The sequence below is a fragment of the Fukomys damarensis genome, unplaced genomic scaffold (assembly GCF_012274545.1).
Source record: "Fukomys damarensis isolate Sample0158 unplaced genomic scaffold, DMR_v1.0_HiC HiC_scaffold_34, whole genome shotgun sequence".
Taxonomy (NCBI): domain Eukaryota; kingdom Metazoa; phylum Chordata; class Mammalia; order Rodentia; family Bathyergidae; genus Fukomys; species Fukomys damarensis.
The window spans coordinates 10,678,954-10,693,282 of NW_022900946.1; the positions used below are offsets into that span (position 1 = coordinate 10,678,954).

General features: G+C 40.2%; 1 protein-coding gene across 2 annotated transcripts in view; it reads left to right on the forward strand.

The window, feature by feature from the left end:
• Parn (poly(A)-specific ribonuclease) overlaps nt 1–14,329 on the forward strand; it is a 153,888-nt gene that overhangs the window by 47,144 nt on the left and 92,415 nt on the right. For both annotated transcript variants that reach the window (XM_010610023.3, XM_010610022.3), the window contains 2 exons: nt 12,246–12,301; nt 13,482–13,568. In XM_010610023.3, coding sequence (XP_010608325.1) covers nt 12,246–12,301; nt 13,482–13,568 — 143 coding nt within the window. The remainder of the gene's footprint in view (nt 1–12,245; nt 12,302–13,481; nt 13,569–14,329) is intronic.

Sequence of the window (14,329 nt, forward strand, 5' to 3'; positions counted from 1 at the left end):
TCCCCAGAACCAAAAAAAAAAAAAAAAAATAGAATTTGAAAAGAGCCGGAGGTACAGCACAGTGGTAGAACCCTTGTTCAGCACAAGGCTCTGGGTTTGATATACACACTCACAAAATAGGTATCATTAAGAAATCATGTTTTATCTTTTTAATTTAATGATAAAGAAGGAAAATTTATTGCCATGTGGACATAAAACTGGAGTAGAGAGGCAGCAAATGTGAAGTGTCTACTTTTGGTGTTTGCTTATGAAAAATAAGATGATTGTGTCAGTTTAATGTATAAGAGGAGAAAATTTTGATTTTGAGCTTTCAAAAAAGTCCTTTTATTCAAATAACTAATGCAGCAATTTATGGGAGGTTGCTTAGGTAAAGTCACTGTAGAGAGGGGGAAAAGAACCATTATGGTACCTAAAATAACGCACACCAGTGATTTTTCCTCTTCCTCTGTGGATAGCAGTCACATGCTGGCGACAAAGTGGGTTTTTCTTGTAACGCGTGCTTGATATTTAACATCATTAATTACAGGGAGACACATACGGATCAGAACTGCCGTCCTTCCTTCCCAGCTTTCTCACTGGTAATGCACGGAGCAGCTCTCACTTAGCAACTGCCATTCATGCCCAGTCACCCGCGGGTCCTTAATGGAGGTACAGACTGGCCTGTCTCTCTGACCGCTGCGTGCGGAGGGCCATGTGGGTGTTGCGGTCCTTCTTCTCCGGCTTCCCTGAACTAGGCCGAGCTGCAACACAGCTGGGACTGTTGGTCAGCACACAGCGTCGCATGTCTGTCACACCACTCTGCAGGATTACTTTCCCTTCGGGTTAAATTTTAAAAAGCCATTCGACTGATGGCTGCAGTAGAGTTTCACATGTAGGGTATCATGTAGTGTAGTTCAGTGAACGGGATCCCAGCTGTCCTCCCCCTCACCTGTGTAAGGTTATGGACAGCTTTGCCATCCATAAGTTAAGAATATTAGCGCTTGTGTGATAGGGTTGTTGTGAGGGTAACAGGAGTTCCTGTTTATCTGCCGCCTGGTGTTTGACCCATTATGGGCCTTGGTTAACTTGGTGCTGCTGTCACTGCTGTAGTGAAGTTGATGCTTTGAGAGTGCTTGTCTGGACAGATGTTGGAAGCAAACGGCGGGCTGTTTTGTGTTCTTTTTTATTTTAACCCCTCCATACTAAGAATTGAACTCAGGGCTGCCTTCACACTGAGTTATATCCCCAGCCTGTCTATTCGTTTTATTTATTTAATTTTGAAACAGTCTTGCTCAATCACTAACTTGCCCATGCCATGCTGGAACTTGACACCCTCCTGTCTCAGCCTCCCACCGTGCTGACATAACAGGCAGATACCTCCACACTCAGCTGCTTTATGTTCTGAAAAGATACTGTGTGTCACACCCTTTGCGATGCCTGTACCCTTTACATAGGACTTTGTGTTGAATTACGAATTTTGACCAGATAGAGGATGACAAAACTCCTCTGCTTGTAACTAGTGATATTCAGGAAGATTTCAATGTGCTTTCTTTTATTTTCAGCCTTGAGGTTTTTGGTTATTAGTTTTGTACTGTGTGGTATATTCAGTTGTCGACTTTTATAGGGAGAGGAGAATAAGGAATTAACATTGCGGAGTGATCCAGTAGAAGCTGTTTCTTTCTTTTTTCTATTATTATTATTATCATTATTATTTGTTTTTTGGGACAGGGTCTCATTGTGTAGTTCAGGATATCCTTGAACTTAAACTTTACACCCCAGGCTGGCCTTGAACTCACTGTGATCCTCCTGCCTCAGCATCCAGAGTTCTGGCATTACAGATGTATGCCACCACACTCAGCCCTGTTTTCTTTTTTTAAACTGCTTTATTAAGATAAAAATTAAGTGGGAGATTTATAATTAAACATACAATTTACTCATTTAAATTACTTAAAATGTATAATTTAAATGTTGGTATAAGACATTTCTAATTTTTAAAAATTATACAAATATCTATAACGGGTTTTTCCATTTTCACCATTTCAAGTGTGTAACTTGGTGGCATAAATTTTATTTACAGTATTGTGCAAATATTGTCACTCTATTTCCAGAACTGTTTTGTCACTCCAAATAGAAACTTGTAACCATCCAGGGGTGACTCCCCCCATCCACCCTCAATCCCCTCTCCATCTCTGTGAACTTGTCCTTTCGTGAGCTGTTTCCTGTGGAGATACTCACTGCTTCAGGGAGATTTAATCTATGGGAAGTCCTGGGAGCATTTCCTCTCATGACTGTGCTGCTGCCTCATGTTGGTGTCTCTGTGGCAGGTGCACACGGAGCTGCTTAGATGGGTGCCTGTGTGGCCGCCTCCACAGAGATGGGCATCCAGATGAGGTGGGGGACAGCTGGGCCAGGTCACACCACTTGTTTAGGACATTTGCCCTTTCAGTTTCCACTCCTATGAAATGTGACTGCACCAGTAACTTACGGCTGTTGAGTTGACTTGTGGTAGGCACGTGGAGAGCTAGTTACTGTGACTTACACCACTGTGAAGTAGTGTGCGTCAAGCTTTTCCTGGTGTTTTGAGCAGTGTGGAAACAAATGGCAGCATGTATGTAGTGGAGTACCTTTGGAGTAGTCCCTCTGTGTAGGCAGGCAAAGGAGCACCGGTACCTGACGCCAGTAAGATCTTTTCTTTTTTTTTTTAAAGAACGTGGCAGCTTAGAAGTCCTTTTAGGAGAACACTTCATAACTGCCTTTGTATCTTTTTATTTTATTTTATTTTGTGCTTGTGATTGAACCTTAGTTCTTGCATGTGCTAAGCACAGTTTTTACCACTGAGTTACACCCTCAGACTCAAAATTTGTCTCAATTTAAAAGGTCTTGCTGGGCCGGGCATTTAGCTCAGTGGTTCCACCACCTGTCTCATAAGCACAAGGTCCTCAGTTCGATCCCAGTACAAAAAAAAAAATAGGTCTTGCTGCAAAGTTACGTTGTGAATGAGAAGAAATACCTATGCTGTGTGCTGAGGATGTTCACACACACTGAGCCTCGTCATGCTGTGTAAGTCGTGAGGCAGCAGGCTGAAGCGGGAGATATCGTCTGTCTGCCTGTGCCTCCATTCACATCCCCTTTCCTCGAAGCCCCTGATGATGCCAGAACCCAGGTCAAGGTAGGCAGGATAGAGGTGAATTGATAGCAGTGGCAGTCCTAGGACCCTCACATTGGCTGGCCTAAGAACTTGGTAGTTGTTATCCTTCAGTTTTGTTTTTTTTGATACTGGGGATCGAACTCGGGTCCTTGCGCTTGCGAGGCAGGCCACTGAACCGCTGAGCTAAATCCCTGGCTTATCCTTCAGTTTTGTATTGATGGTGCTTCAGTAAAGGACTTAACATACATCTTTTCACTTATGTCCTCTGCCCCTACCTTTTACCAAAAGTGGATCTGGAATTCGAGATCTGGAGATTAACACACTGTTAACCGATTGGCCCTGGACTGAGTGCTGCTGTGGACTTTACTCTTTAATCACAAAGAGCCTGGGAAACAGGCCCTTCAACACAAATAGTCCATTTTCATCCTCTCCACATTGTGCAGATGTCAGAGTCAGGTGCCACGCAGGAGTAAAATCCCAGCACTGCCAGTGCTTAGAGTGGCTTCCCAAATTCCAGAAGGCATGAAGCTAGTTTTTCTCTAAATCACAAAATCTCTTTTTCCCTAGTACACAAGATGCATTTTTATTCTCACATACCTGAGAGTGGGTCAGGTATGCGACTCATTTTGCCTCAGAGTAATAATGTTCATGTCATTTTTGGTTCCCCAAATCACTTTTGGGTATAAAAGATCTTGTAAGAATTGGTTTGAAACCGAGCATGTTGGGACGTACCTACGATCCAAGCTACTCAGGAGTTAAGATGCAAGGATTATAAATTAGAGGCCAGCGTGGTCAACACAGGTAGCACCTGTCCCAAAATAAAGTAAGAAAAGGGGTGGGAAGATTGGGGGCGAGGCCCAGTGGTAGTGTCTGCATTCAGTTCCGAGCACTGCAGAAGAAATAAACTAGTAAACAGAAGAACAGGAATTAATTTGCCCTGAAATCAGTCCTGGTTTGATTGCTCTTTAGTATATTGATTTACATAGAAGAAGAACACAGGTGAGCCTTGAGTACATGGAGTTAGGCTTTGTAAGGCTTGTTTCTTAAGACTGGCCACTATTGCTTGTTTTCACGACTTATTCAGGTAAGAGAGTGCTTGCTTCCAATTGATCTCACATTAAAGCAGATAAATCCCTTCTGTGGCTTTATCAAAAGATGTCTTTTTTGTTGCCTTTTAGTGTTTATTCATAATCATAAATTTAATTGCAGTCTGGCTAGACTTGAAGAGAGGAGAGATAAGGAAAATATGGAGCCCCAAAATATGGAACACTTCACGAATCTGCACATTTCTGCTCAGCAGCCGTGCTTGTCTTCTTTGTCTCAGTTTTAGTATAATGTGCTGTGGAAGTAAGCACAAAGACATAAAACGCACCCCAGAATCCTCTCTTTGATGAGCTGGGCCTACAGGTAATACCAGGGCCTCTCCTTGGGCTGAGCAGTTCTTCTGCTCATGTTTTACCTGGCTGCTGTGAACATGTCTTTTTGGAGGCCACCTTTTGAGATTACTGTTGACATGCTGGTAGCAGAGTCGGCATTCTTAGGTATTTCTAGCCTTGCCTCAGTCCTGACCAAGAGTAAATGGGCAATAGTTATGCCTAAGACTATTTAGCATTTAATTTGCAATGCTCAAGGGTTAGCAGTATACTCAAAGAAATTTAGGCCAGCTACCAAGTAGTTTGCCCATTGGATATCTTCCACTATGAAGAATATGTGGCCTGCATTGACACATCTCGGACAACACCAGTCACAGGTAGGGGACAGTGGCCTCATTTGAAAGCTAGACACCTGCGCAGGGCAGCAGCAGTGGCAGAATCAAGGACGTCCCAGGTCTGACCTCCGTTGAGAATGCATTTTCCTTCCACCCGTCTCAGAGAGGCGTTCTGTGGTGGATTGTGTATTTTCTTACACAACAGTGTGAGGGTCTTTGGAAAATCTCTTTTTTTTTACTTTGTGTTTGCTTTGCCATAGCAGTTCTAAAAGATACTGACTTTGACCATTGGGTTGTGTGTTTCCTCTGACATTTTGCAATCCTTTGTTTTACAGGCCCTGCAGGTGTTGCCTTTTATAATACTCAGTTTAACATTTTTATTTGATGTAATTTGGGATGGTTCATTTGATAGAGACTGTTCCAAGGAATGCTGGTCCTCTCCCCACTTTTTACCCTCGTTTCTAAGAGTTGATTCTGTTAAAGAAAGGATGTGAGTTGGCTTTAAAACTAATGTCAGGTTACGCTCTATTTGTGAAAACAGCAAGGGGCTGGATAGAAAATTGTAACCCCCCTACCTGAGTGAAATTAAAAATAACTGATGCCACAGAAACTCCCTTCTGGCCCTTGGTTACCCTTATTTTACACAGGAGCTCTATTGAGCACACTAAATGAGCTTATTTTGTGAGAGATGCCTGCATGCTTCCTACTCTGATGATAAAATTAGTTTTTTATAGCACATAAATGTGTGTAATGATGAGCTCTGGCATACGAGGCTCTTATGGAGTGCTTTACTACTGTGTCTTGAAGGAAATGGCAAGACCATTTGCAAGTACAGTAGAGCTAGTAGTCATTATTACAGGTTTCAATTTTCCAGTGGAAAGCTTGGGACTTGAGGTGACTTTGGAGTAATTCACTGCTCAGATTGTGTTGAGATTAGATTGCATTCACTGCTTTGGTATCCGAGTCTTCAGCAGTGATATGTGATCATGCAGTTGTATTTGGAGCCCTCTTTTTTGAGATGAAGTGGCCATATGGTCTTGATGAACATAGTAACCAGATGAATGAGTACAGATTTCTCTTTGGGAACAGAATTAGAAGATAGAATAAAGAGCTTGGGGGTTTAAGATTGAGGGACCAGAGTAAACAGCGTTTTGTTTTGCAATAGTGGGGACTCACACCTGCTAGACAACCACTCCCCCACTGATCCACGCTCCCCAGCCCTTTTGTTAAATTTTGTTTTAAGACAGGGTCTTACCAAGTTGCCCAGGCAAACTTTGAACTTGTAATTTGCCTTCCTCAGCCCCCTAAGCAGCTGGGATCCCAGGCATGTGCCACCACATCCAGCCTGGTCTTTATTAAGACATCATGGCGTCAGATGTTTTTCTAGCTCACTCAGGCCTGTGTGCACAAGTGCATCTCCGACATCGCATAAAATAAGCCCCTGAATTTAGACTCTGGAGGGCCTCTCAGCCTGAGCTATGTTGATTCCTTGGTTTTCCTGGTGGTCATCTGGAATGTGGGGCAGGTGTGACTGGAGAGCCTGATGTGTAGGCACTGGCTTGTTTTGTCCGGCAGACGTGACAAAGTTGCCTTTTGATCTGTGGCTCTTTACTACCTGTTCCCATTGCTTTGAAAATTTACTCAAAGCTCTTTCGCCAGTGCAGGATGGGGCTTGAAGTCCTGCGCTTGAAAGACCTTTATGTTGCCCTGGTGCTGTTTTGTTTTTTTTTTTTTCAGTTTCTTTTTCTCCTTTAGTATATGTTTGCGACACATAATAATTACATTCATGGGGGGAGTTGGTGTGTAGACGATCACATCTTAATCATCCTGCCCCCTTCCCCTCCCTTCTCCCTGCACCGAAGATCCCCTTCCCACTCTCTTCACGTCTACTTCCCTCTGACCGGCTTTCATAGTGACCATCCGCACACTTCCCATTCACTTTTTCCCTCTCTCCTTCCATTGCCTCCTGGGAAAGTCTGTTGCTTCAAGAGCAAAATTAAATATTTTCTTTCATTTCTGTCTTAAATCGGTGGCTTCACGCATACATTTATTTCACAATGCCGGGTTTTAAAGAGCCGTGATGCTCTTCAGTTCACAGAGGTTTGAGACTCCATGCAGCGTATTTCTGAGTTATCAGGCTTTGTGAATGAGCTTTTTAATATCATATTTACCTTTTTGTATTTTGAAGCATAGCTGCATTAAATGGGTTAATACTGGTGTTGTTGCGCAATATATTTTGTGTTTGCTGGGCAACTGGGGAATGGGTCAGATAAACCATAGTCCAAGGCAAGATATTGTGCCATCAATGAATAACCTTTGATATTAGTCCCTTCCCTTGAGCAACCTACTGTGTTTTGTGTTTGCCAGAAGCTTGTTGATAAGGTTAGAGAATTTTAATAAAGGTGACAAGTGCCTGTTTTTATTATCTTTTTATATATACATAGGTTAACCAGTCTTTGGTGCTGCGTAGGTAGCTAAAACATGTTTTGTGGCCAGTTCACAGAACTACATTTGATTTTTGCTAACGAGTTGCCAAGAGAGTGGCTGCTCAAAAACAAGCAGGACAGCCGTCAACAATAATTTTCTCCAAATTATCTCTTATGAAGAACCTAGTTACTTGCCATAATTCAATCTCCTAGTTTAAGAGGGGTATAATTCCCATGTTACCACTTTGTGGATTTTTAAGATAGTCCATGATATTAGTTTTAATACATTTGTTTTTCTGAATCAAAATCATTTAGTGTAAACAAGTCATTAAGATTACTTTTGAGGGCCGGGGATTTATCTCAGTGGTTCTGCTGCCTGCCTCGCAAGCACAAAGGCCCAAGTTTGATCCCCGGTACCAAAAAAAAAAAAGACTACTTTTGAAAAACTTTTTTTGGGGGTAGGTCAGCACAAGACATTATTCAACCAACTAGAGAATAATTTTTAATGGTAATTAACAGCACATTAAACACACTATTTTTCTGTCCACCCTGGAGTTGTCGGTCCAGGGTCTGGGTCAGGAGCTCTTGGATGAGACCTGGGAATGAACAGCTCCAGCAAACCCCAGGTGAGGCTGTTGCTGCTGTGAGAAGCCACCTTCTGATAAGGGCTCAATATTCTGTGCTCTCAAGAAGCTGAGTTTCTGAAAGGAGACTCTTCAGAGACTATGAAGCATTCTTACATTCTCTGGGACACTGTTACGCTGAGTTGAGAAAGAGTTTGGAGGATCACTACTTGTGAGTGACATTCAGCCTGTGGGAAACAGAGATGAGATGGCTGTTTGGAGGTAAGAGCGTTCAGTGTCCTACTGAAAGGTCGAGCTGAAGTCACCACCAATGTGAGGAAAAGACCCTGGTGTGCTCTGGGCTTTGCCTTTATTTTTTATTTGTTTTTTCGTAGCATGGTTTGAACTCAGGACCTTGAGCTTTTGGGGCAGGCAGCAGAACCACTGAGCTAAATCCCCGGCCCTACCTTTGAATCTTTACAGGCCTGTTTAAAAGCCATTATAACCAGTGTTCCTAATAGCACAGTCTTATGGCATGAATAAAGAAAAGATTCCTTGAAGCATTACATTTATTTTATGGCATTTACAATGTGAGCTTGAGTTTGCAGTTTGTCAGGATAGGATCCTGGTGTTAGACGCTGGCCACTGTATCGAATGGGAATTTTTTAGTTTTTGTGTTTGATACAATTAATGTCAACTCTTTAGTGATTAGGTAGGAAAATAAAATTTCACCAGAAAGCCTTCAGGAATGTAGCAAGTCTCCTGCACAGTCTTCTTTTTTGGTACCCGGGATCAAACTCAGGACCTTGCACTTATGGGGCAGGCGCAGTGCCACTAACCTAAATCCCCAGCTCCTGAACAGTCTTGATTGAGCGCTTCGATTATAATACAGCCATCTCAAATCTTCACGAAAGTAGAAGTAACATTTTATGCACGTGTTGCGTTGCGTGTCTTTTGTGATGCCTGAGGATGAAAGGCCTTCTGGGAGGGATGGGTCTTCAAGTTCCCCTCACAGTGAAGGAGCACTCTTTCATGTATGCATCAGCCTTCCTGCAGCCCCAGTGTGTCTCCTCATAGTTTAAGATGAAAACTGTGAAGTTAGCCAATCTATATGTGAAATATTTTATCGAATCATTCCAGGAAGTCATTGCAGGCCCTTTGACAGCCAGTCTGGAGGGATCCCGCATGCATTGAAAGTTTTAATTTTCCTTCAAAAGGGCAGGGATGTTAGCAGAGTGAAGGCTCTCAAACAGCATGGCAGAAGGCGGGTGGGAGGCTGTTGGGAAAGTTTATTTGGTTCAGTTCTGCAGACGTCCAGCTACAGTATTAGAGTTGGTTTCACAATTGCGTGATGCTTTCCAGAGTCACAGTCTGCCAAGTCACACACAGAGCTGGCTTCCGTGTTCTTCCAGGGTTTGGGGCTGTTCAGTTCTCTGAAGCCCAGACATGAAGGTGGAGGCATAGGGGAAGAATGAGCAGTGCTATTGATAGCTCATTTAAAGAGGTTTCTATTTAAAGTATGGAGATAGCAAAACACTAGGGTAGAGTTAGCTAAACTTTTTGAAAATATATTTTAGATATTTTACTTGAGAATGATGCGTAATTATTTTAAACAGATAATATTTAAAATTTAGAAACAGTATTACAGGACAAATAGCTTGTATGCTGCATGACAAAAGACATCTTTCCAAAGAAAATTTTTGGAGCAGTTAGTTATATGATGAAAGAAACTGGAGAAGCTGTCCTTTTTTTAAAGGGTAATTCTTGGTTGTATTTGTAGGACATAGATTTCCTGAACTCATTATTGAGGTTCCATGATGTTAGAAATAACAGAAATGCATAAAGTAATTTGAGACTCAAACTTGTGATTTTACTTTGCAGTCTTCCCCACACCAAGTAAGACAGTGCATAGCGTACACAAAATTAATTCAAGTGGCATTTTCCGTTGACTTCTTTTAAGAAAATCTCTAGTGATTTCCCTGGGCCCTTTTAGGTCTTGTGGCCTTCACTTTTCTTTAAGTTTAAAATATGGTAGTAAAAGGAATTGTGAACAATGGAGCTCAGAGTTCCTCAAAACCATTGTGGAGGAGGATGGAAGAGGGTTATTTTCTCTTCTTGGCTTAAAGACATAAACATTTTACAATGATTTAGTAATCATAGTATACAATTTTTTTTATTTGCGGAGGAGAGCACTGGGGATTGAACCCAGGGCCCTTACCTTGAGCTATGGCCTCTGTCTTTATTTTATTTATTTAGTTTGAGATAGGATCTCTTCCCCATGCTCAGCTTTTTTTGTTTTTGTTTCTTTGGTTTTTTGAGACAGGGTCCCTCTATGTAGTCTTTGTTGCTGTGTGGCCCTGGCTGGCCTCAAACTCACAATCCTCCTGCCTCTGCCTCCCTGCTTGTCAAATTTTATGCTTTTTAAACCTTAAAATCGTACCCCGAGTTATTCATATATTTATATCTTCATACTTTTTTTTTTTTTTTTTGGTACCAGGGATTGAACCCCTGTCCTTTTGCTTACAAGGCAGGCGGCGGAACCGCTGAGCTAAATCCCTGGCCCTCTTCATACTTGTTTGTTACTTATTATAGTGAAAATTTGAACCATAACTTACCCTGAATATTATGGAAGTTGATTTTTATTATGGGTGTATTTAATAGTATAGCAGTGAACATGTTGGTGATTCAATTTTTTTTTTTTTTTTTTTTTTTTTTTTTTGGTACCATATTGAACTTGGGTCCTTGTGCTTGCAAGGCAGGCCACCGAACCACTGAGCTAAATCCCCGGCCCTCAATTTTTATTCTTTTGGAATTAGAGTAAATATTTGAAATTGTTTTTGTGGTGCTTGATATGTTTCAGTAACTGCACACATGTATGTATGTGTATATGCGTTGCTAGGATCTGAACCCAGGGCCCCACACATACTAGGCCAGCTGCTCTACCATTGAGCTATACCTCCAGCCTTTTATTAACTTTTTAATTAATTAAAACCTTTTTATTTTTAGTACTTGGAGACTTTGTCTAAATTTATTAAATGGAGAATTAAAAATTACATGCAGTATAAAAATTGTGAGCCTCCTAACCTAGGAATATCTCTCTAGGTTGTGGTTGACAGCGGTGACAGCTGTCCTTATCCTTGAGAACCTGCTGTGCTAGGTGCTTTATGTATCTTACTATTTTCTCACATTGCAAAAATATTAATTAAATGAGGATAAAATGGTTTACAAAAGCAGAAAAGTGTATTTTAGCTCAAATTAGTGAACTAAAAATACAGTTGGTTTCTTAGCCATAGATTTGGTTTGTTAAATTATGGGCCATGCAAGTTCTCAAACCACAAACTACCATGACTTTGATTTCTCTGGGCATTCGCAGAACGGTGTTGTTCATGCTGCTGGTTCCATTTGTGAACTAGATCATACTCTGCTTGGCTTGTGAATGCCTGGTAATAATGTGCCTTAATTGCAGGTCAGTGAAGCCAAACTAATTGTTTGTTGGGCATTGGGATTGCCTTTTTAATTTGCTGTATGATGTAGTCTACTAGAAACATACAATATATTCTTATACAAGTAAAACTCATTAAAATTATCTTACACAGAATGCCTTGGTATTTTGTTCATGGTCTTGCAAATAAAACAATTTAATGACATTGCAGAGAGTTTTAACAAGTACTCTTTTTTTTAAGTGCTTTTGTATCAGTTCTGGAAGATACATATAAAATGAATACTCTGGTTTATATTTGTGTGATATTTTTCTTTACCAAGAATTGCCTTTCTTTGTGCTTTTATTGTACTTTAAATGATAATAATGATGTAGACTTTTGAGATAGCCACTTGTTTCAGACTGTGAAGTTTACCCAAAGAAATTAGCATTCAGTTAGCAATTTTGTATTCCATTTAAAAAAGAAACAGGAGTAGGATTGTAGCTCAGTGGTAGGGCACTAGTCTCCCATGGACCAGGGGCCTGGGTTTGATCCCCAGTATTGTAAAAAATAAGTTTGTATATTAAAAAAAGAAAGAAACTGATGGTGTCATTCCCCAAGCCATTCATGAGGGTTACCTTTATAATTTGTAGGAATGCTCGTGCATAAGTTGTTAGGGTAGTTACTATTTGTTTCCTTAGGATTTTCCTGGACTAACAAACAAGGCAGTTGTGCACAGAACTTCCTTTCAACTTTTTGATTACTAATTTCATTCATTGAGCAAGTACTTAGTGCCAGGAACTATTTAAGGACATGCCTGTTCATTTATGTTATTACGATATTTAGCCTGGGAAAAATCTCTGAAAATGAATTTTGAGATCTTTTAAAAATTATTTTACAAATAGGATAATATCAAGAAGCTTCTATTAAAAATTTCAATAGATTCCTCTTGGTTTTTTAAAAGAAATTCGTTCATTGCCTGTTTTCTTCTTCTTTTTATAGGTTATTTCTTATGAGGGTCATGGACATCCCCTATCTAAATTTGGAAGGACCAGACTGTAAGTAAATTTTTATTTTCTCATTGAATTTGCACATTTAACTGTGTGGTCTGAAAGAGGGTAACAGAAAAATATTTTTTCCCTAAAAATGAGTAGTGATTTTGTGGTTGATGTATTTTGCTTAAGCTAACAGGACTCATGGGCCTTCATTAGTCATCTCTTTACTTAGATTTTCCAGTTTATATGTGAGTTGAATTTTTAAAAATTACATCTTTTTGTTATTTCATTTTTCCTCAGAATTTTAATTTCATCATTTCCTATAAATATTTATAATAGATTTTAAGATATGAAGTGAATGTCAGTTACTTGGTAAAAGTTTAGTTTCCAGTTACTTGAATACGTATATATTTAATCTAATAAGTTGTTATTTTTTCCATAAAACTTTGAAAGGTTACGGACGGTTGTAACTTTGTTGTAGAGTACATGCTTGCTAGGTTCTATTCCTAGCACCCCCCCCAAAACAAGATCCACAAATATCTCAAAAGTCATCAGTTTGGTTGCTGTTTCTTTTGTTCTGCTTCCATTTCATTGTTCTTCCTGGCATCGGCTTATTTGCCTTAATATGTGTGTATGTCATTGTGTATAGAAACAGAACAACTGTACTTGGTGACAATAATTATCGCAACCACAGTTTGAGGGCATATTGTTGTATTGCACTTCTTAGCATGTCATCCTCATGGTAACTCTGCAGTATAAATACTGACTTTCCCAGTCCCTAGCCAGGATGGTCAGTCAGAGTGGTTAGGTCTCCTGCTTAGAGTTGCACAGTTCAGTGAGGATCTGGGATTAGAGCACCAGACTCTGCTGAACCACTGGCTCTAGTAAAAGTCCACTTATTTTGGGCACTGTATTCTTTAAATATGTAGACTGCTAGCTGAAAAGGAAAAAGTTAAATGTTCAGTGATGCCCTTTAAATAATATGTGCAGGAATTTCGTGAAAAGAAATGTTTCTATGTAGAATTGTTAGGGATCAAATTGTGTTAGGTTTCATACAGCAAAACCTCAGGCCTAGGATGTGACAACAGAACCCACCAGTCCTAAGAATGCATTTAGTTGTCTTTTACTCACAAGGCATTCCTGATAATTCCCCAAACTAGTGTGGTTGAATTTCATCACAGCATCCCTGGTTTACTTGATCCCTTTCCAGCTATCAACTTTTCATCACATACTTGTCTCCTAGTGCAACCTAAACGTGATCATGTTCTCCATGTAACGTTCCCCAAAGAGTGGAAAAGCAGTGACCTTTACCAGCTATTCAGTGCCTTTGGTAAGTAGAGCCATAGTACAGATGTGCATTTTAGGATTTTGCTGTTCTTTCAGTACAGGTGGTCAGAGGTAGATAGTTCAGGGTAGGTGCAAAAGAATGTAAATATGCAAGGTTTTAATTTCACTCCTGGAATTTTTATGTACTAGTGTGATCTGAGGAGCTTTTAATAACACTTCCCAATAGAGTCCTATTAATCCATAAGAAAACAAGATACTATTAATATTTCTGTTTTCACTGCTGACCGGGGAAAACAGGCTTAGCTGAGATCAGTAATTTTTCTGAGAGATTGTCTGTTTTGGGAGGAGAGGCAGACTCTGCTTGAGATTAAATAGTTAAAACAAACACAGATGTCTGAACACAAGATGTGATATACTTATGACAAGGCAGTTCTCTTTTCCTTTTTATCATATGTGATTGGGTTCATTTGGGGAGGCTTCTGATTAGGGTTTGTAAAAACCATTCTGACCACAGGCCTAAAGGAGTCTCCTTATTTTAAGAAATAAAATATTTAAGCTATTTATTCTTTGGAAGATGTTGGATGAAACAGAGGCAGCAAACACCTGAATGTTCAGTACTGCAAATGTTTGTTAAATGTTTATGTATTTTCTAAGTGGACTGATAACAGGCTATTTAAAAAATATTTAAATGTTTATATTTTAATAGTAGGGCTGGGGATTTAGCTCAGTGGTTCTGCCACCCACCTGCCTTGCAAGCGCAAGGGCCAGAGTTCGATCCCCAGTACAAAAAAAAAAAAAAAAAAA